The sequence below is a fragment of the Triturus cristatus genome, chromosome 9, assembly GCF_964204655.1.
Source record: "Triturus cristatus chromosome 9, aTriCri1.1, whole genome shotgun sequence".
NCBI lineage: Eukaryota > Metazoa > Chordata > Amphibia > Caudata > Salamandridae > Triturus > Triturus cristatus.
Window position 1 is genome coordinate 1,106,740,609 of NC_140592.1, and position 24,275 is coordinate 1,106,764,883.

Consider the following 24,275-nt stretch of genomic DNA (forward strand, 5'->3'; position numbering starts at 1 on the left):
ACTGGGAAAAAAACCGTTGCGCGTCGACGGCGCGGAAAAAAGGGAACTGACGTCATCACGCCGACGTGGGCTTCTTATGGCTCCGATGACGTCGTACGGAGTCGCGTGCGGAGCCGATGTATTGTGACGTCGCCCACGTCGACGTGGAATGCTGGGGAAGAAAAGTTCCGTGGAATGCTGGCGCAGGGGATATTCACAAGGTGAGGAATCCACTGGCAGATGTATCCATCAGAAGACCTGGCTCTTTTAACTCGCTTACTCAGCTCTTTCACATCCCCCTACTTTGCCTTACACCGGGAAAGCCTTTGGGGTAGCTGTGCGCACTATAAGTCTCTTAAATAATAATAATAATAGCGCAATTGGTAGCGTTGGAGGCAGCATGGGCTTCAAATAATGATGAGTCCCCAGCATCCGGGAAACAGGGATATCTTAAAAGAGTTACAACATCGGATAATCCGTGTGGTAGAGTCTCCAGGGCCATGCCACCATCTCAACTGGCGCTGTAGGGCTGAAAAAATGTTGAGCAGACCGGACACCGATCAGACTGAGTTGGGCAATTTATAAGTATGGGCCGCTTGTTGTCCTACCTAACCTCTAGATGTGGAATGTGTCATCCCCATCCTGCGCGATTGGGACTGAAGCTGAGGGCTCGGTCTGGAGCCTGAGTTGGGATGATGGCAGAAGTACAGAACCACTGGTATGGCATCAGAGAGCTGAGGATAGCAGTGGGAGGCCACCTCACAGTTCTTGTGGTCCGCAATCTTGATTAGGCCGCATGACTGTGGGTTAAAACACAGACTTTGCAGGCCTGCGTGTGCCACCACGCACTACTCGGCCCGCCAGATCCGTTGGCAGCAGGGAAGGGGAGGGTTGCTGTTGAAATCGCCGTGTGGATCGGCTCGTAGGGGGAAGCCGCGTCGCAGCTGGTAGCAGCCTATGGTATCTATAGCGAGGCCACCATCTTTACTGGAACCGCGCTGAATAGGTTGGCAAAAGTCGATTCAAGGGCCAGCATATATCTCCAAGTTCTGCATGTGCTTTTAGATCAGGAAGCAGGAGCAGGGTCACTGCGCAACCTCAACACATTTTGTTTCGCCTCAGATGGCTTCTATAGTCATCAGAGTTGAGGAAGGGAGAGAACACAGGAGCTCATAAAAGAGCCACCATTTCTTGATGATCCAAGCCCACCCCAAATCGCCCTAAGTGATAAGTTATTTTATCTATAAAAGCAGAACATTCTTGAGGTGTTACATTTGCCAGTATATGGATGGACAATTAAAACAATGTATACCACTTCCTTTCTAAGGTATTTCTAGATACTTTCTAGTTTTTCACCTCTTTTTGTGTCCCACATTCTGAACAAGAAGGCTCTCTTAAGTAAACATTTTTCTCTTTACCATTTTCTTTAATATTTTGCTTCCTTCAACCAGAACAGAGAGGGCCCAAAACAATAAATGACTGTAATCGGACATGTGAAAGATAACAGAGCCTCACTGAATGAACCTTATTGTAGTCACTAGGTAATGCAATACACAAGCTGATTTTTTTTTTTGACGACTAGACTCCTTTTCAACCAATGCTGTTAAACAAATACAATGTAAAAGCAAAAACCTTTTATTGAAGCATGATGGCAGCAAAATAGGTCGCAAACCCAACAATTCCACCTCTCACACCACAGTACAAATTCGCTATTAACACTCAGTTTTTGGCCTATATGAATGCTGTTCCATGTCATTCATATAGCCGAATCTATAAAGGTGCCCACACAAACCACTTGATTATGTGGCATTGAAAGTTTCATTATGCTTGCAAAAGAAACATTCTTAAAATGTACCTTACCTGGTTGCTGTAACCTTTATCATCATATCCTCCAAAAATATACAACATTCCATTAATGCAAGCTCCACAACTTCCTGACATTGAAGGGGGTAAGTCCCCTTCCATAAGGTGCATTGTCCTGGAAATCACAGTTGCAAAGAATGTAAATCTTTCACATTCATGTCAACATAAGTTAAAAACAGGGTAAAGCAAGTTAGGTGAACACTGCATTGGCAAAAAAAAATACAAACTCTCAGTATTTGATTTCATTTCTCATTGTTTATGTACTACAATCATAATTTCTAAACAATGAAGTAGCTCCATTGACTTTAGTATAGGATGAAAATGTGGTACAATTCACGGTAATGATACCACTGTGGGCCTGGAATTCTGATATATCACAACATGACTGAATTACAGAGTTAAAATCTGATAAATATGCATGGCTGGAACTATACTATATTCCTGTGCATATATGAGTAAGGCTACAATGCCGACATTCCAAATTACTATTTTCAGCTCATCACCTCTGACCTGTGCAGTAAGTAACCACGGTCCTAATGGAACTATATGGATAGTTTGAGCTTTCAGACAGAACTATCAACAGCCCCTTTACATCTCAGTGTAAACTGGTAATGTGCTAAAACAACTGGTGCCCTTTAACACAGCTGGTTGGCTGGTTACAGCAGTTTACATTATGGTCTGCACTTGAATAACAGCATTTGGCTGCCTCAGTAAGTTTATCCCCATCCCACAGCGTATGTCAGTCTCTGTTCAACTTCTTTGTAAGTTTAGTTATTTGCTAAAGCAACCTGGATTGCTAAACTAGTGGTAGAGTGGCTTCATGTGGGCAGACGATCTTGCTCCTGTTCAGTAGACTGCTTGTTATAAAGAAAATCTGGCTTAACCTCGATAGATTCCTTAAGCAGCAAGGCTTTCTCTCGGAGAAATTTGTGGAAAACAAGTGTAACAACTGACCAAAACATTTACGTGGTTAAGAAAATAATATAAACGAGTCAAAGAAAATCAGTTAAACATGGAAGTATTTAATAAAATGCCAGGAAAATAAAAAGATTTGAATGAATGATAAAGCTTTTGTGTTAAAAGCCACATTTGGGAAAATAAATCTAAGAAAGGGCTGAAGTGGTTCTCAAAAACAGGCACAAGTGGGTAGAAATACATTTCCTTGTGGCACAGAAAGACAGCAATGTCCTCACAGGGATTTGGAGGAAGAGGAATGGTTTCTCACATTGCACTTTAATAAAATTGTCCATATATTCAGGACTGCGCATTAGACAGTTCATATCGTTAAGGTGAAATTGAGGACCTCACCTCCAAGGTTCCAGGAAGAAAAAAGCTACTTACCACGAACTACAGTTCTGCAGCATTGGTATCTTGCATAGATTCACATGTCTGAGTTATTCCTCAGGCTGGAAACTCTTGCCAATCAATGTTAATATTGCAGTCTAGATATACACTTTACAACACTAATCAGCTATTGACTACTTGTACACTCCTTGTAGCCTTTCTATCTCATTTTATGACCCGAACTCAAGTCAATCAGGTGGAGAAACACAGATCTCCACTCACCTGCTCAGATTTTTAAGCATATAATCTTATATAAAGAATCCCAGAATGGGAGAAGGGAGGAACACATGTGTATCTATGCAAGGTACTAATGCTGAAAAACTGTAGCTACACGTATGTAACTTTTTTCTTTGCCAGCACTGTATCTTTCATAGATTCATACACATGCTTTATAATTATCAAATCAGTTAACAGTAAAACAGAATGGCTCACAATAATGAAAGTTTGTATAGCATCACCAAATCAACAGTGTCTCCGAATAGGACTGGATATCTTGGCAGAAATGCTTCTTGACGATGTGTCTAGACGCCCATATTACAGCCTTACATATGCCTGAAAATGGTACTCTTGCCGTGCTTCTCTTTTAAAACTAGAAGTCTACCAGCAGGGCGTCTCCCAGCATTAATCTTTAATTTTTTAAAAACTTTATTTAGAGCATTTTGTAAAAAACAAAAAGAATGCAGAAGCTGCAGAATAAAATACACTTGTGCAATCATGACAATTTGAACAAATTCGCGAAAAAGATGGGGAAAAAGAAAAAAGAAAGAAGAGGACCAAGGGTCTAATAGTAAGAAAAAGAAAGTGGAACGGCAGAAAAATTAAGTTTGGAAGGAAAGTGTCATGGGCAAGTATATATCAGTGTAGGGAAAGAACCAGGAGTGGATTGGAGAATAACAGAAGACCAGTGAGTGGGGAATAGAAATATCAACAAATACAAATAAAAAAATGAAAAATAAAAAGAAGAACGTTCCAGAGTGGTCATGATGATGTAATTTCTCTTTCCTTGTCATCTTCCACATTATGAGCCAGCCTCAATAAATAGTCTCTGAGCAGCTGTCATATAACTCTTAGTCGCTAAGTCGGAGGTAGTAGTGTGGCATAAAGTTCACTAGTAGTGTCACAACAGGATAGATCACGCAACGAAGCTGCTTCAATAGGATATGTGCAGCTGTGAGACGTCTGATGCCCACAGGTAAAGGTTTTACACATCCAAGGAGTGCCAATAGTGGATCCAGAATACGTTTTTGCTCCGTCATGCGAAATAATACAGAATGAACAGTTTCCCAGAAATTGAGAATCGGATCACAGTTCCAAACTAGGTAAAAAAAGTCAGCATATTTTCTTTCCCGAGTTTATATAGCGCGAACTTGACCAGAAGGTATCAGAGCGCTTTACAAGAGCTCCAGTTGCGTTACAGACGGACGCGTTCATTTTTTGTTAGGCATGGGGAGATTAAGTGATTTACACAGAACCACATGATGTTGAGCGTCCTTGCCGTGACTCGAACCCGGTTCCCCAGCTTCAAGGTTGACTGCTCTAACTATTAGGCCACACATTTAGGACAGCGGTGTGATCAAATCTGATCTAGTTTGGCACAGGATTTGGGTGTCGTGTAGGCACGGTGTAGCTACTTAAAATGTAGCAGTTTGTGACCATGATTATTGAAAACAAGTTTGGTTATTTCGCAGCAGTCCATACCACGTTTTGTTAAGAAGGGGGTATCCCAGCTAACGCTCCCAAGCAGCCCTCTGCTTTCCCGTCCCAATTCATCTCAATTGTAAGGAGGTATGATTTAGGCTGGATATCAAGTGAGAATTGTCTGGAGTGGTAATAATGAATAACGTGTGGGGGGGGGGGTGGAATCTTGTGGCTCTGAGGGGTAGGATGGTCGGATGGCGCGTAAAGTGTCCCGTAAGCGGTTTAATAGGAACTTGTCCATGTGCTTCGTGTTATGGCCCTCCGTTAGAGCAGAAATAGATTGTAGGGTAGGATTTGTGAAAAGATCCCCCACAGTACATAGGTGATGTGTTACAAGAGTGCACTGGGTCAAGTTCTCACAAGTCAATGGAAGCCAGGGGTTGTTGGAAAGAGGAATATGTGGGGAATATAAAGTATCATAACCTAAATAGCGGAGGAGTTTGGACCATGTTGAGTATGTGGCGGGGAGCGTTTGAATTTCAGTAGGGTTACTAGTTAACCCTGGGGTATTATTGTGGTTAGGGCTAAAGGGAAGCCTGCGTCACCTCCGGCTTAAGGTATTGCAGTCGATCATCAGGATATCAGAAGTAAGCAAAATGTGCTTGAGCTACTAGGTAACAGTGGCGGGGAGGTGGGTTCAAATAAAAAATACAATTTATCCCATCTCCTTGCCGCGTCTTCCTTGATGGGTCCTTCTCGTTGCACGGGCCGGAACAACAGGAAGCATCCAGGCTAAGGCTTCCCTGAGCCAATCATAATACTGCATTACAGATTTGTGATTGGTAAGCGCCCAGGCTACCCTGACCAATCACAACGCTTCAATGCAGCATTGTGATTTGACTGAGTGCCAAGGTTCGGCACTCAACCAGGGAAGGGGGGCCTGGGCATGTTCTCCAGGCAGGCTGTAATGCAGCCTGCGTGGAGAACAGGGAAAGTGTGCATGAATGTTTGGCCGGCCCGAGACGGCCGGGCAAACATTCAGGTGCACTTAGGGAGTGAAAAACACTCCTCTCCTCCCTATGCTCTGTCAGCAGAGCACCCCGCCAGCACTGCCTGTGTCCACAAACAGGAAAAAATAAAATGATAATAACTTTCAGTTATTTAATTTTTCCTTACACTACTGAAAAGCAGTGGGGCGACACTACTAAAAAGCAGTGGGGTGACACTCCTCCAACTTAGCGGAGGAGCCGCCCCTGCTAGGTAGGAAAGATATAGGTCAGGGACGCCGAAGCCTCAGTGGTCATAAGGGAATGTCTGAGTACTCCAACTAATCCAAGGGCGACAGCCCACCCATATGAGGCAGATTATCAAAAAACTTTTGGTCAGAGCAATAGGGATATTGAGAAATAAGTATAAAAAACCACCATCTTGATTATGGAAATTCTCCCCACTACTGACAATGGTCGTTTAATCCACTGCTCAACCTGGGTAGAAAGTTTATCGATCGCAAGCTCGTAATTAGGGCAAATGACTTTGGAACGGTCCCTGTGTAAACAGACACCAAGATACTGAGGAGAGTCCTCACACCATTGTAGAGGGTAGTAGACGGCACTAGGCGTCGTAGCGTCCGTCAATGGAAAGAGTTATAACTTGTTCCAATTAATGGAGAAGCCAGAGAAGTTTACATATCCAACCACCTTTCTGAGTAGAGGAGGAAGGTTAGTCGCGGGTTCTCGGACAAATAGCAATATGTCGTCCACGCATAAAGAGGCTAATAGCTGGCCCGACTGAACCATATCCCACGATCTAAATGGCACTCCAAGAACTGACAGACTAGAGGGTACATGGCAATAATAAATAGCAAGGGTGAAAGCGGGTAGCCTTGCTGGGTGCCACGTGTTGAGGAGAAATATTCCAAAAGAGCACCATTAACTCGAAGAGATGCTGGAGGGGCGGTATATAGCAGAGCGATTAGTTCCGGGAAACCCTTTTTTTGATAATCTGTGTAGTCTACTCACACTCCTCACTAACCATGGCATTTGAAGTCAATTAAGCCACACTGTGGTACTCTGCACAAGTTCGAGATCCCTTCCGTAAAGGAGAATTTTGTCCGGACTTTTACGGTTTCATTTTTGACTGCTCCAATAACTCTAAAGGTATACGAGCCCAATTCAACTCATTTTGCTGAACCTGTCCCAGAGAATCGCCATCTTCAGGTGCTTCAGACGGAAAGCATTGTCAGTGGCCAAAGTTAGCAAATTGTGCTATGGCTAATTTGGTGTTGCCCGTCTCAAGTGCTAATGCTGAAAGGGCCTTTTCACAGATGCAAGTTTACATGGGTAGGAGAGAGCGAGCGCATATGACCAAAGACTCACAGAAGTAGTATTGTATGGTATACTACAATAAGTTTGATTTGTAAAAATATATTTGGACCTCATATGCACTGTACGATACTGTCTATATACCATACACTATCATTGCAGAAAACAAGCAATAATAAAAGCAAAACGTTCCATAAACACCGGAAAAACACTGTTTCTGTTGTTTGTAATGGCGGAAAAATGTGTAACCACTGATAACCACAGTTTTTTTGAGGTATTGAAAATACAAAAACAAAAAAAAACACCAGAATTTATAAAAAATAGAAACTGAAAACAGGAAAGCCTAGTGATAAGTAAGGTCATGACATAAACAACCGTGCAGCTTCTGTGAAAGAAAACACAGATCATCACAAAAAGAACTTTACATGCCTTGATATTGTAAAGTCCCTTGTCACGGGCCAAACGCAGGGCTGTATTATGGTCCCGGTAAATGAGTAACTGGGCAATAATGAGGCGTGAGGATGTTCCCGGAATAGGGCGCAGACCAGCAGACTTGTGGGCTCTCTCAACAACAAAGGTATTAGTGAACGGTTCCTTGCCAAACAGCTCCACCAATAGATTTTCAACAAAATTGCCCAAGCGCCCGGTGTTGGTAGTTTCTGCCTATGTGTTTCTGGAAGGGTCTATGACTTGTTCTGCCTTCAGATGTCTCTCCGTAACAGCTTTTTTCATCACTTTCACCGTACTTGCGCTCTCATCTACTATGGCTGACACCCTCTGGCCAAGTCTCCATGTGCACATGCGCGTCCTTCTCGTATGCTCCAGCTGCCATAAACAGACCTCCCCAACATGGCCGCTCCCATAGAGCACATGCGCGTACTTCCCCGCACGTTCCAGCTTATTTAGGCCTATGCCTCCCTCTGCTGCACACCGTGGCTTCTTCCCGCGCAGTAGACAACAGCACCTGTTCTGGCTCGCCTCGAGACCCGACTAACACGGATCTTTCAGTAAGTACACTCTGGTAGCTGAGGACCCTTTAGCCCTTCTCATTAGCCCTTCACCCTTTTTTAACTGTAACTCCCCTTGGTTTGCAGAATTGCTACGGACACCCACGCATACCGGGGTGTCTCCGTCATTATTCACCTGGGATTCGTAAAATCCTCACCACTCCCGCAAGTCTCCATCGGCCCCCCGTGGCCACTGGACTTTCAGTAAGTTGCGCTTTCAATTCCGCGCTGGCCCACGTCCCTACTAGTCACTGTCTAATGCTCAGGTGCATTTTTACAGCATCAACCCGCATTCACGATGCCATCGACAGTTCGGGACTCCGATCTCTCCCGCGGTTCCTGCCCACCATCCAGGCCCTGTGTGGCCCCTTGGACCCGATTTCTCAGCCCACCTAGTAAGTCCTGGCTCTTGTAGCACTATCAAGCTGCTGCTCTGATTACACCGCCTTCCTCCTTGCCTTCCAGCAATTGACGTGCCTCGCACTTCCATGGAACACTGATTTCCCCCTCTGGTTCCCAGGAGCGCCGCTTCGAGTACCTGGCCCTGTGTGGCCCGGCACTATTATCAGGCCAGTCAGTCCTGCGGTTTCACTAGTCCCGCACCAGCCTTCGCGTGTCATGCTGCCGCCAATACACTCACGGATCTCTGTCTCATTCCCGTGCACCGCAGCGACTCCTCCCTTACACCGCGTTTGGTTTAGCTGCGCCTTCCAGGCTTCTTGTTAACTTGATCTATCTCCTTGAAATATCACCCCTTCCCCAGAAGTTAGTACCTTCTGGCTACTCCTGTTTCAACCCTTTCCAGAAGTTAGCACTTTCTGGCCACTCCTGGCTCTACTCTTATCATATGTGACATTAACTGTAATTTTTATATCACTTGTTTATTAACTGCCGTAGTTTCTAATTCAGGAATTGGTTTTATATACAATGAAAATGTTCCCAACTTGGGACCTATGGTTGATATCATGTTTTCATCTCCTAAATAGATTCTACTTACTCGCACTTTCTCGTCCTAATGGTGATCTCACATTTATGAGATCGAAACGCCGTCGACTTTTACAACCAAAACTCCTTCACTGCATTAATTTAATTTGGAGTTTTGTTTACTGTTGTCAATGCGATGTAATTTTAAATGTCAGTAGCACCCCTCACTTCACGCACCTTCACTATATTCTTGTGTGAGCACCAGAACTATCACTTGAAATACCAAAATTGATATTCCATTTATGCTGTAATAAATATGTAATTTCAACCTTGCATCCCTGCATATATTGCGTAACTAGTCCTGCGTGGACTTCTTGCCTTGTTCACCGGAATCTCGCTCATCTAAATAACAGTAGCCCAGGCTACCTAAGGACCTTTGTGGCCTCCATTTAGACCATTGTTCCTTTCCATTACATAGATTACCCCTGGTCGTACTACTGGGGTCCCCTTTTTCTTAAGAATATATCACTGTGGTACTTTGCACAAGTTCTAGATCCCTTCCATAAAGGGGAAAATTCTCTGGACTTTAAAATGTACGGTTTAATTTTTGACTGCTACAATAACTCTAAGGGCATAAGCACCCAGTTCAACGCATGTTGCTGAACCTGTCCCAGAGAATCGCCATCTTCAAGTGCTTCAGACGGAAAGCATTGTCAGAGGACAGAGTTAGCAAATTGTGTACTGGCTAATTTGGTGTTGCCCGTCTCAAGTACTAATGCTGAGAGGACCTCTTCACAGATAAAAGTTTACATGGGAAGGAAAGAGCGAGCGCGCATGACCAAAGACTCAAAGAAGTATTGTATGGTATACTACAATAAGTTTGCTTTGTAAAAATATATTTGGACCTCAAATACACTGTACGACACTGTCTATACACCATGCACTATCATTGCAGAAAGCAAGCAATAATAAAAGCAAAACGTTCCATTAACACTGGAAAAACACTATTTCTGTTGTTTGTAATGGCGCAAAAATGTGTAACCACTGATAACCACTGTTTTTTTGAGGTATTGAAAATACAGAAAAAACCCCACCAGAATTTATAAAAAATAGAAACTGAAAACAGGAAAGCCTAGTGATAAGTAAGGCCATGACGTAAACAACTGTGCAGATTCTGTGAAAGAAAACACAGATCATCACAAAAAGAACTTTACATGCCTTGATATTGCAAAGTCCCTTGTCACGTGCCAAACGCAGGGCTGTATCATGGTCCCGGTAATTGAGTAACCGGACAATAATGAGGCTTGAGGATGTTCCCGGGAATCGGGTGCAGACCAGGGGACCTGTGGGCTCTCTCAACAACAAAGGTATCAGTGAACGATTCTCAACAACAAAGGTATCAGTGAACGATTCCCTGCCAAACAGCTCCACCAATAGATTTTCAACAAAAGTGCCCATGTGCCCGGTGTTGGTAGTTTCTGCCATCCCCGCAATGCAAATATTGTTGCGGGGGGATCGTGCCTCTAAATCCTCATTTTTAGCAGCCATTAATTTTAGAAGGTGTTCCTCCCTTTTCCAGGTGTTTGTTTATGGCTTCGCCGCCATCCTGTATCGGATATTTGCTGCTCTGCATTATCTAACCTGATATTGTGATGTAATATACGTTCATGCATGCCGTTCAGTCTCGTAGTAGGGGCGTAGAAGCGTGAGTCTATGGCCTTGAATCTGGCCTTCAATTCCACCATTATTGAGACAGGTCCATCAAGAGGGAAGTCAAGAGAAGTGTCCGTAATTGGATTTTCATAATTTTCATGTTGTGGGGTTCTAGTGGAGTCAAAGTACAGCTGCTGCTGTTTACGGGTCACAACGCCTCATTGTGCACATTTAGGGATGTCGGTGAAGTGTAGTAGCAAGGGTGTCTCAACACAGTTTAAAATAAACAATGTGGGCTAGGTTGTGTGTTGATGGCATATGGACAGCAGGATCACTGGCTAGTGAGTTGCTCTGAAGAGGGTCCCAAGGCAACCAGAGGGGTAAGGCAGCACTCAGCAAACAGCTTCATTCAAGGTCAAAACAGCGCGACGGGCAAGAGTCAGATGCAGCAGGTCGCAGGCCACAAGTTCAAAACAAGGGGCTGCAGCACTATCATGGGATATTCCAGATACTCTAAACAAGCAACAGTCTACATGCGTTGGTGCAACAATTCGCAGCACTGCAGACTCCAGTATAGAAAGGAGTGCTTTCCTCACATAGCCGCAGACTAACTGGCAGCAGTTGAAAAAAAGTGCATAGACTCACCGCCGCCAGGTCCACCAAGGACTCACGGGCAGCAATGGATGAAATCCACAGCCCAATGGAGGATCCTCCAAGCAAGAAAGAGGGGAGCACCGGTCAGGGATAGGGCGCGTAATCTTCTGGACCGGGCATCAAGCAGGCCACACTGACAGCCTCAATCAGTCCAGGGCGCAGTCACAGGTCATCACTGTGGCGACTCACTACCGGAGCAAGGCCCAGGCTGAAAGCCTCATTTAAGTGCAGCATCTTCACACCATACAAGAAAGGGGATCCCACAGCCTGGAGAGCGGAGAATGAGGCGTAGGCCATAAACGCAGCAACCCTGTCCTCAGGCTCACCCACGGACTCTCTCACTATGGGGCCTCCGTGGACCGCGTCACGCCGCAGTAGACAGCAGTGTAGAAAGCAGGAAATCCGTGGGGGTGTTTGACATCCGATCGGGTTATTTAAGATCCCGGCATCAGCAGAGAGCAGGCAGGACCGCAGAAGACATGAGGACGACATTATGGCACTGGAAGGCAGAAAAATGTAGGCGAGGTCCCCGGAGCATCAGTGCCGTGCGGCCATCTTGGTCGCTGGCTCGGCCAAGCCCCCACCCCCACCCCCAGCATTAATTGCTAATTTTAATATATTTTTCTGATGTAAGTTGGACCGATGAGTTGCACACTGGCTCATTTGATAAACAGTGATTGAGGAAAGGTCATCATCTTCTTAGCATTGCTCCATGCATGCAGCCATGTTTTAATAATAACCAAGTGGTCACAAAACAGTTCTCTTGTTATAGTTCCCCAAGAATTACTTTTTAAATGCACAATCACTAGTGACCCTCCCATTGATTGCCCAACTTGTACACTTCTACGCGAGTATGAATAAGGATTTGCTATGAGCCTAACCACGGTATCTCTTAGAAATGGGGGTATTTAGTTGGCAGTGGTTTGCACCCTTTCCAAGTAGGGACCCTTTTCTTAGTCAGGGTAAGGGGATTACACTGCTTAGATAATACCTGCTCACCCCCTTGGTAGCTTGGTACGAGTGGTCAGGCTTATCTCAGAGGCAATGTGTAAAGCATTTGTACCAACACACAGTAACACAGTAAAAACACCACAAAAGGACAACACCAGTTTAGAAAACTAACCAATATTTATCTGAATAAAACAAGACCAAAACAACAAAAATCCAACATACAAAAGTCAAGATATCACTTTATAAGTTTCAAAATAGATCAGAACATAGGAAACTATGGACGTGTCACTTTTAGCACAAAGTACCTGGGATGCGTCAAAAACAAAGACAAAACAGGCGCAGTGGAGGTGAGCTGCCGGAAAAGCAAAGAGATGCACTGGTTCCTTACTGCCAGGGGAGGTGGTTCGTCGGTTCCCTACTGCCAAGGGAGGTGATACATTGCTTCCTTACTGGGGGGAGGAGATGTCTATTTCTGGACACGCTGCTTCGGTTCCATACTGCTGGGCAACATCGATGAAGAACATGGTCCACAGGGACAATACGTCAAAAATCCAGACACGCTATGACGATGTGGCGGCAGCGGATCATCGATTTCACAGCCACAAAGCAGATGCTGCTCCGATTTCTTCAGCCGCACAGAAGGGCCTGTGTCAAAGTCAGAACGTGTGCCATGGACATCGGTGATACGGTGCTCAGGTTGTGGCAATCTTTTACCCACATGGCAGGCGCTGCATTTATTCTTTGGCCGCAGAGCAGTGATGTGTTTCTTTTTCAACCACACGGCGGTGCCGCGTCGGAAAACGGGCACTGAGGGTTGATGCATGGATTTTCTTCCCCGATTTACCAGATTCCACTTCCAAGGGCCCAAGAACTGGATTTGGCACCACTTGCAAGTCAGGGGTCTCAGCAGAAGAGCCCAGGCACTAGTTGGTGAAGTCTTTGATGGCCCTGAGACTTTGTAACAGAAGGCAAGCACACAAGCCCTTGGCAAACCTTGGAAAGCAGGAAGTAGAAAGCAAAGTCCAGTCCTTTCACTCTCAGGAAAGAAGAAGCAAGCACAGGCCAGCACAACAAAGCAACAAGCAGAGTGACAGTCCCTCCTATAGCATCCAGCTCTTCTTCTTGGCAAAATGTCCTTCTAATGCAGAAGTGTTCCCAAGTTAGGTGTCACAGCTACAGTACTTATATTAGTTTCTGCCTCTGAAGTAAGCAAACATAAAACGAAAGTCTCTGTAGTTCAGCAGACCCTGCATTTCCCTGACCTGCCTCCAGACACACTGCACAGAATGGAGACAGCTTTGTATGAGGACAGTTATAGACCAATTCAGGTGTAAGTGACAACTCCTCCCACCACTCTAGCTCAGGAAGACCCATCAGCCTGGTGATGGGCTATCAGGATATGCAGGGCATACCTCAGCTCCCTTTATGGAACTGTCTAAAGTGAATGCACATACAGCGTAACTGTCACCCTCTCTCAGACGTGGATCAGGGCTCGAAAAATCCTAAAAATGTTACTAGACCTACAGGTCTAGTAACTTGAATGATCTACTCGATCTAACTGTAATGTACTTGACCCACAAACTGATCTCAAATTGTGTGATCCTAGGCAAATATTTTGTCTTTTGGAGCCGCCTTTTTCTTTATTATCACATAAGAGAGCACCTTCAAATATGCAAGTTCCCAATTTTTGCTATACAAAAAATCTTTTTATTAACTAGACTAAATGTTTGCTCCATGTATAACAAGAATCGAGCCCATATATAGGGTACACATGATCCAGATCGCCTCTTTGGGCCATATCTACGAAGGTTTTTTGAAGTTTTAAACGGGAAATCGGCCTGTTTGCGACCACAAAAAAGGGTGGTGGTATGTACAAACACTATTTTACGACTAGGTGACGTGCAGAATAGTGTTTGCGAGTCACTATTAGGAAGGGGGGTGTCAAGGGCGTCCCTTCCTAATAGCGAGTCACAATGGTATGTACCATTGTTTTGGTCGCAAAACAATCCAAGTTTTCCACCTACTTCAAATGGGTGCAAAAGTATTTTTAAGAACTGGCAGTGGTCCCATTTAAGGAAAACAAGCTGCATTTGGGGAAAAAAGAGTTGCTTTATTGAAAAATCAAACACAGACATGGGGGTCTGCTGTACCCAGCAGGCCATCATCCCTGTATTTGTAGGCCATTCCAAATGGGTCACAAATTGTGACCTGCCTCATAAATATTAACGAGGTATGTCCCTTGCGACCCATTTGAGAATCGCAAACAGGGTCTCAAACACTTTTGTACATTCCATTTTGGGAGTCGCAAATACGGAGTCGCAAAGTGCGACTCGCAAAATGGAATGGTCACGCATCTGGCCCTTAGTTCAGTAATAGCACTGTCATCTGGGCAGGAGCAGTAATAATTCCCAGTTCATGTTTAAAAACTCACTTTTCATAAATATATTACTAAAGCATGATGTGGTAGTGCATTGCCATTTACAAATAGCATATTTTCCATTGTAATGGCCACAAAACGTTCCCCCTAACATGTAGTTTCACTGATAACAGCGCATAACAATGTCTGGAAATTGGGTTTTAGCATAAATATTAAAAATTTGCACCTCACCAAGTAAAGTGTTCTAAACTGTTTTTTGCCTATACCAATATTTTCTCACAGCAGAATTACAAAAATGTGTCTTCATAACTAATAAAATAGATTTGAACTGTTTGAACAGTTCACTTAGCTATTTAAGTTTTGTATTAGCAAAAAGCCTGACATCTTACAGCCTTTTATTTCACATGCTTTGCACAGTTCAATTGTAACAGTTCACTTTTGAAACTCCTCTAACTTCAGTCACAGAAAAATAAATGTAGAAAGACAAATTGACTTTTGACCTCTCTTTGAAAGCCTGCAAATGTGAAAAGACAACAAGATTTAAAGGCATCTTTATTGCTCTTTCACTTTGTGAGCAATAAAGATGCCTTTAAATCTTGTTATCTTGTAACTTTTGCTCCAGTTTCAGAGACAGGTCAAAAGTCAGTTTGTCTTCCACAAAAGTTAGACGATTTTCAGCTGCCAGAAAGGGTGAGTAGTCCCTAAAAATTGCAGGTCTTGATTTAATCTTGCTTGGCAATGCCAGTGGATTTTTCGAGCCCTGCTGGATTCCACAGACAGGCAGAGACACAGACACAGAATGGTAAAGCAAGAAAATACCCACTTTCTAAAAGTAAAAAAAACAATTGATGGACAGAATGCAGAAAAATGTCATACATTAACCCCAGTACAAAGATCTGGGCATAAATCTATTGTTGTTTTTCTCCCCATGCCATTCCAGATTGAACCCAGCAATGTACAAATCAGTCTTGACCCCGCGCCCAATGGGAACAGTCCAGCCCTAACTGCCAGGCCAGGTCCTCTCTGGACTGGAAACAAGCATCTTTGGACCGGTTTCAGGGTTTCACCCCTCATCAGCTAGGATAGCTTGACTCTAGTGGCATGGAGAGCACTGGACCCACGTCTGGGTATATCCGTCCTACTCAGGGTGACAAATGCAAAAAGAACAATTGATGGACAGAATGCAGGACAATGTCATACATTCACCCCAGTACAGAGGTCTGTGCCTAAATCCATCGTTTTTTTGCTCCTCATGCCATTCGTTTGAACCCAGCCATATGCAAATCACTCTTGACCTTGCGCCCGATGGGAACAGTCCAGCCTGAACTGTCAGGCCAGGCCCTCCCTGGTCTGGAAACAAGCATCCTGGGACCGGTTTTGGGTTTCACCTCCTCATCAGCCAGAATAGCTTGACTCAAGTGGTATGGAGAGCACGGGACCCACGTCTGGGCATACCCGTCCCACTCGGGGTGACAAATGCAAAACAAGTATTTAGTTATGCAGCACAATATCCTTGGTGCAACCACATCAACTGTTGCGTGGCTAAACACTTATAAGGTCCCAAAGGCGAGACCTATTGGCTATGCCAATGCTTGGTGTGGTTGTGTGTGTGTGGTTGTGTGTGTGTGGTTGTGTGTGTGGATGTGTGTGGTTGTGTGTGTGTGTGTGGTTGTGTGTGTGGTTGTGTGTGTGGTTGTGTGTGTGTGTGGTTGTGTGTGTGTGTGGTTGTGTGTGTGGTTGTGTGGGGTTGTGTGGGGTTGTGTGTGAGCGGTTGTGTGAGCGGTTGTGTGCGTGGGTGTGTGCATGGGTGTGTGCATGGGTGTGTGCATGGGTGTGTGCATGGGTGTGTGCGTGGGTGTGTGCGTGGGTGTGTGCGTGGGTGTGTGCGTGGGTGTGTGCGTGGGTGCGTGTGTGGATGTGTGGTTGGGTGTGGTTGTGTGTGTGTGTGGTTGTGTTTGTGGTTGTGTGTGGGTGCGGTTGTGGGTGCAGGTGTGGTTGTGTGTGTGCGTGGGGATGTGTGGTTGGGTGTGGATGAGCAGGCAACAGGATAAGAGTTATTGTAGTAGGAAAGAGAAAGGGAAAAGAAGCAACATGCAAGAGAAGAGGGCACGAGTGGGAGAAGAAACATGGAAGGCAGTGGTGGGGAAGAGAGACAATAGGTGAGAGAGCAATTTGGAGCAGGTGTGGGCGCAGCACACAGGCAAGAGAGCAACGTACGGAAGCACACAATGGTGAGCACAACAAGGAAAGGTGCGGGAAGAACCAATACGGATGACAGTGAGCAATATGGAGTTCAGCGGGAGATAAGTACATAAGGGAGGAAATTGAGAAAAACCAGTATCCTCCTGGAGTGCTTGACCTAAAAGAAAAGAGTACTGCTTGAAATGCAATCAGTGGAAGCATACAAGCTAGCCAATCAAAAGTGTTGGTGAAGAGGCAATGCTCACTGGGAGGGACAAACACAAGATTGACATGCTGGGACAGTAGTAAGAATGAAAGGACAACAGAAATAACTCTGGCAGGATTAATTCATATAGCAATGTTAATCATTAGGTGGCTGGAATCAAAAGAATCCAATCATAAATTAAAATGAAATTAATAAACAGAAAATAGATTCAAATATATAGTGAGGCATACTCAATTCAATGATGTATAAAACAGGATTTGTTGTATTCGTTTATACATTATTTTACTCTTCAATACTAGATATATGTAATTGCACAATAGGGTAAAACAAAACATGCACAGCCACTGAGCAAATAATCACAGACACATATAATCTGTGTACAAGTGAATATAGTCCATAATCTCAGTGGAGTAGTTGAAGCGGATAATTATATATTAGAGTGGCATACAGCAGAGTGGCACAGAGTAGAGTGGCATAGAGTAGAGGGATGTAGGGTGGTGGGAGTAAAATGGCATGGAGTGTGTAGAGGCGTAGAGTGGTGGATAGCGGAGTGGCATAGATGGACATAGAGGGGAGTGGTGTAGAATAGAGTGGCATAGAGTTGAGTGGAGAGGCATAGAGTGGAGTAGAGGGGCATAGACTAGAGAGGCATAGAGTGCCATACAGTTGTTTATGCAAAGTGGAGTGGCGTTGAGTGGACTGGCATAAATGTAGAGTGTCAGAGTAGTACAGATGTGGCTGTAACTAACTAAAGTGTCAACAGAGGTGGCATATTAGGTGAAAGCAACAAATAATAAGCTGTATTACTGTGTTAAAAGCAGGAAAGCATATTGCAAGTTCAGGAATAATACCAAAATGCACATTAAAAAAACACCAAAGTGCGTTACCAAAAGATGAGGAAGAACGCGTGTTCTTGGTCCATGTTCCGGAGAAAAGCTAACACAAGAAAGGGTGCGGAGGCTACGGGAGCTAAGCAATCAAAATATTGCAAATAAGAGTGATCACGAAAACAACTAATGGCATGCTGTGGGTTGTAAGCCCACTGAACTGTAAACAATACATCTCGCAGTGCAGCGCAGGGGCTGTGTAGGCCAGACCCAAACAGTTTGCATCGTCAAACCATAAGAAAAGTGCAGGCAGCCACCAACTTGATCCTTGCAGAACCACAAGACTGAAGCTATCACACAACCTGTACATCCACTACTCCTGGGCAAAACGAACAATCACACTAATACTCCACCGACCAGAATATCCCATCTCGTTCGCAGGCACTTCTGCGAGGAAGTACAGCTGAAGTAATAAATCAACGAGTTTGAATAGCATTTCAGCAGAAGTAGCGCTTTGTTACTCATACGGGTGCTATTAGAATATTCGCCCTCTCCCTGACTCCAAAAACTGAAAAAGAGGCTCAATGTCAAGAGTTTGAAAGGCTGAGGTTCTGTTCCTCTCTGGTGTGAGAAGACAAGAATGGATTCGCTGACTCCCGGGCAGAGTCTTTCTTCGACTTTCACGGACTCCTACTCTCCTCTACATTCTGCAAAGGTTTATGTAAAGAGCTAAGTAGGTTGCAGTAAAACATGAAAGCTGCAGCTGTTTTGGAAAGATCTTCTGCCAGACACCGTCTCTTGAGCTAGGAACCAATGCTCCTCACTGAGCACAAAGCAGAGTGCCCGAAACAGCTGCACGCGACAACGGCCTGGCCCTGCCCCCGAACTGGAAAGACTTGGAACCCTCGTATTGCAGGAGACACAGAAACAAAGAGCGATTGGGAAGAAAGGCAGTCACAGGCCCAGGCGAGGAAGAAAAGGCGGGGGGGGGGGGACCACACGGAAGGGGAGAGAAAAAGACACGGAGTCTGCCAAGCCAGATAAACAAGCACGCGCATCAGGAGTAACGAGCATTGAAGATCAAAGCGAAAGACGTGCGGCCGAGTGGTGCTAATGACCCGTGATAGACAAATGGCGGCTGCTCGCGTGAACGCAAGCGCTAGGCCAGCCAGCAGCACTTTGAAAACTCACCTCCAAAATGTCTCTCCGAGCCAGCGCATGCGATGGGCTCAGCGAGACCTAAAGAACAATTGATGGACCGAATGCAGAACAATTTCCTACATTCACACCAGTACAGAGGTTTGGGCCTAAAACCATTGTTTTTTTGCTCCCAAGGGCCACTCCAGTTTGAACCCAGCCATATGCAAATCAGTCTTGACCCTGCGCCCAATGGGAACAGTCCATCCCGAACTGCCAGGCCAGGTCCTCCCTGGACTGGACATAGGCATCCTAGGACCTATGTTCCCTGTAAGGTGCGCGCCTGTGCGCCCTACTGTTTGCAGGCGCGCAGGGCCTCTGCTGGAGCGCGGCATTAAGAGAAAGACTTCCCGAGCTTTTTAAATCATTAATGCTGAAGGAAGCTTTCTCTTAGTGCGGGCTGTCATAGGAGCACAACACCTGCTCTTCAACAGCTTTCCTGATGGGGGGCCTCTGGAAAGGGAAAGTATGACTTAATGGGCAAAGGGCTGTTACCAATGCCGTCTGCTGTCCTGCTGGGGTGAAGTGCATGCTTATGTGGATGCACTTAGACCTTTCAAACCGGATTCCTTTTTAATAAGCTTACAAGTGGCTTCTGAGACCCTATGGACAGAGCTGCTGCTAACTTTGGAGCTGATGAAGCAAGTTCCAATCTCGGTAGCGCTCAACATCCTGTGATTCTGGGCAGATCACTTAATCTTCCCAGGTTACAAAAACAATGCAACTGATGCTCATGTAAAATGTTCCAATACCCTGCCCTAAATAAAAACGGCAGAAAAATGCACATTGTGTTAAAATCAAAGCATTGGCATAAAAGAGTAAAGACAAATAAATGCATTTTTGGTGGCTGATTCGTACAAAGTTAAACCTGCTAAAATCATAGCTTCCCTGCTTAACTTGTGCAATCTTCGACAAATATTTTATTTGACCAAAACTCTTTTTTCTTCATTGTTGCATATGAAATCCCTTTCAAATATGAGTTCAGAATACCAATTGTACAAAAACCTATTGTGTGTGATTTAATAGACGATAATGCTGCTCTTTAACAATCTGGGCCACTTACAGGGTTTACATCAGAACTGTCTTGATTATTAGTTCACTAGTGGTTTGTGTTTAAAAATGATTGGCCTCATTTACAATATTTTGCTGCATGGCAGCGCAGCAAGACTTCCTGATGCACTGCCATGCGTCAAAAGAAAAGGGCAGGAATGCGCCGTATCTACAAGACACGGCGCATTCCTGTCCTTTTCACCTGCGCTTGTGCACAATGGGCTGCCATATGCCAATACAGGCACCCTTGCGCCACGGTGCAATGGTGTCTGCGTTGTAGGGGTGCTTGTTGTTGTGCAGGAAGGAACACCTTCTTGCACACAAGCAATCACAACAAGAGTTTTACTCTTTCTATGGGCTGCAGAATGCAGAACACATAGAAAAAGTAAAAATGAGTATAAATAAAGGTATTTCTCCTTGTTGCGCTGCCCTTACATGTAGGAATCGGACGCATTCCCAGGTTTACGAAACCTTGTAAATCTTGGAATGTGCCAGGTTCCATAGATGTTGTGTGGGAACACCCACAGCAACACCCATGGAACACCCCTTTCATGTAGTGTAATGCATGAAAGGGGGCCTTATTTACAAGGCCAGAAAAAGCGATGCAGGGTTAAATGGTGAGCGATTTCACCTCTGGCAAATACCACTAATTCTGGTAGTGCATTCGCTTGGTTAGTGTGTTGTCACAAGTCTTTGACGCACATGGCCTTGAATGCAGTGCACAGAGACCATTTGCTGCCGCACACAGGGAAAAACAATTAGAGGGAACATTGCCTAGGACCGGTTTTGGGGTTTCACCCCTCATCAGCCAGAATAGCTTGACTCCAGTTGCATGGAGATCACGGGACCCACGTCTGGGCATACCCGTCCCACTCGGGTGGCAAATGCATACATTCACCCCAGTACAGAGATCTGGGCCTAAATCCCATCGTTTTTTTGCTCCCCAAGCCATTCCAGTTTGAACTCCGCCATATGCAAATCAGTCTTGACCCTGTGCCCAATGGGAACAGTCCAGCCCAAACTGCCAGGCCAGGTCCTTCCCGGACTGGAAACAAGCATCCTAGGAACGGTTCCACCCCTCATCAGCCAGAATAGCTTGACTCCAGTGGCACTGAGAGCAAAAAGTGTGGGTTTAAAAGTGGTATTTTCAAACACAGCTACTTGAGTAAAAGATGTATTGTGAGTTCAGGGACCCCAAACTCCAGATCTCGATCTCTTCCCAATTGGAAGTTACACTTGTAAGATATCACAAGGCAGCTCCAATGATAACCTATTGGACAGATAGTCCTTGCAATAGTGAAAAACAAAACAAACAGTATTTCAAATTCAGGACATGTTAAACACACCAATACATGTCCCACCTTTCCAATACTCTGCACCCTGCATATTGGGCTACCTTGGGCTTACCTTAGGTGTGTCTTACATGTAGTAAATGGGAAGGTTTAGGCCTGGCAAGTGGGTGCACTTGCAGGTCGCCATGGCAGTTTAAAACTGCCCACACAGACACTGCAGTGGCAGGTCTGAGACACGTTTGAAGGGCTACTCATTTGGGTGGCACAATCAGTGCTACAGGCCCAACAGCAGCATTTGAATTTAGGCCCTGGGCACATGTGAACTTTACTAGGGACTTACAGCTAATCAAATATGCCAATCATGGATAACCAATTACTGATACTATTTACATAGGGAGCACTAGTACTATAGCACTGGTCAGCAGTGAAGTGCCCGAGCCCTAACACCAGCAAAAATGAAATGCAGCACAAGGTCAAAACAGAAAGTCAGAAGCAAAAAGGACAGGGGAAAAACGCGCCAAAGATGCCAGGTCTAACAGTATCCATTTTTATAAATGAGAAAGTAGAATGGCCATACTATACAGGTTTGTATTATGGCTTTAATACCAAGATACAACATTATTTATGTATTGATGTTTGAGTATGGTCATTTTTTCTTTTAACACGTATTAAGATGAGTTTTTAATATGTGATGTGTACATACAGCCTAAGGCACAGTGATATAGGTAAGTAATTTATGTAGCTTTATGCGATTTTAGGAATGCATACACAAGAAAGTTTCATTTGTCCTGAAGAGGACGTTTATGGCCAAAACGTGTCAACCTTCTTATAAGATTTCAGCAGGAAACATCAGTGGTCTTGAACTGGATCGGTTTGTCCACCAACAGATGACAAAGGTCTGTCTATCAAAATTGCCTGGCCCTAGTTGAGGCAATCCGGGTGAGATGGCACAATTCCCATTTGGCATTCAGTCAAATGTTGTAAAAAATGTAATATGTTGAAAGATGTCACCATAGATTCCTGACCATTATATAGAAAGTGCTGCTCCTCAGTTTCTGGACACCACCACCTGCTTGTGAAGAGTCGTCATTTTCTGTTCTTTAAAATCGCAAAAATATCTAGATGTAAATTTCCTCATCTCTGAGACAAAAGTGCAGCTGTCTTGTCTCTTTTTCAAAAGCATAATCAATCAAATTGAAGATATGTTTATTTAGTCCAATGGCCTTTGAACAATACAGCGTTAAAATATAACAAATACATATATGGTAATCATTTTCATCTAATAAGACCATATATAAATTATTCAGGTAAAATATATGTTCCAATAAAATCTGCAAATAATTCTATAAAATACATCCACACTCCTAATAGTTCTCAATAAACACTGCACTAGCTGCCCTCAAGAATCTTCCAATAGCACATGCTATGTCTAAAAAGCGCATCTCAAATTCTGCGGCATGTCCTCGAGTCATAATTTCATATTTCAAGAATATTAGGCGTAACCATTTTCTCCGCTGAGTTTTAGGCAAGCTAGCAAAATATGCAACATGTCACATTTGGTATTTAACCCACAAGCACAATTCCCTCCTATACCAATCATTTTTGCTTTTACCATTTCATTTATCTTACATGGGTGGAGTCCAATTCTTACTCTCAGCACTTCGTTTCTTAACAACTAGTTTGGTAGAGTATATACATATGGATAACTCACTTTATTCCGCCACGTATTTATATAAAATATACAGATTTTTACACTCTTAGGTAATGGTAGTCACTTTCGTTGGACAATTCTTTGCCTAGCGCTTTTAGCTTACTCTTGGAGGTTTCTATCTGTAAAGTCTGTGGAAGCAGCTTTGCTTTCATAGCAGTACAAACGGCAGCCAAGTGAGTCCTAACCTTTTTTGCCCATTTTATTTCGCTTTGCCCAATTTCATTCTTGCACCACTGAGAAATGTTCTGTCTATCCTCCTCACTCAGCTTTCCCCAGAATCTTATTAGGGCTTTTGCGGCCAGCATATTCCATGAAATCATGCCATGCCATATCTTCGAGACATAATTTCATATTTCAAGAATATTGGATGTAACCATTTTTTCCACTGTTTGAGTTTTTAGGCAATCCAGCCCTTCTGAAGCATAATCATTATCCTTACTTCTGATGGTTTTAGCCCACACATTATTGACTTCTGGTGCATTTTTCCCAGTGAACATGACTGTAAATTAAAAATCAATGGTACTGTACTTCTAGATATAGGATTTTAAACTTTTTTCCTCCTGATTTGATGATGTAATAGAGAATGGTCATACTGTTTGTCCTTACACGTACTTCCTGATCCTGGATGCATGGAAAGGATACCCTTAACACAAGCCTGACTGATCTCAATTTTAGTAGGACTACGGTGAAATGCCTGCTCGTGTTAGGGCCATAGGTCAATTGTTACAAGCTCTTAAGAAAGGAACAGGGAGGCATCTGAGGTTAGGTTAAGGATTGGAATCGGGATATTCTAAACCACAAAAATGTGGTCCTTCAATATCCACCATGGGAGACCTTTTGCCATTGGAGATCCAGCTGTTCTTTGAGGGGATGAATCCACCGTGGATAATGAGGTACTAGTAGAATGGAAAACATTACAACAAGAAGAGCTTTGTACTTACTAGTTGCAATCTGGGTTTTTCAAAGAACATCAAAGGATAAGGATGTAAGCCTTTCACTGTGCTCTTGCGAAGGAAACACTTTTAGCGTGTTCACACATATCTGTGAACCTAGAAAAAATATTGTTTTGGCAGGAGGCAG

General features: G+C 44.2%; 1 protein-coding gene across 1 annotated transcript in view; it reads right to left on the reverse strand.

Annotated features, from left to right (window-relative positions):
* KLHDC1 (kelch domain containing 1) overlaps positions 1–24,275 on the reverse strand; it is a 1,365,548-nt gene that overhangs the window by 1,081,262 nt on the left and 260,011 nt on the right. The window contains exon 3 of the mRNA XM_085627012.1: positions 1,840–1,957. Within this exon, the coding sequence (XP_085483138.1) occupies positions 1,840–1,957 (118 nt within the window). The remainder of the gene's footprint in view (positions 1–1,839; positions 1,958–24,275) is intronic.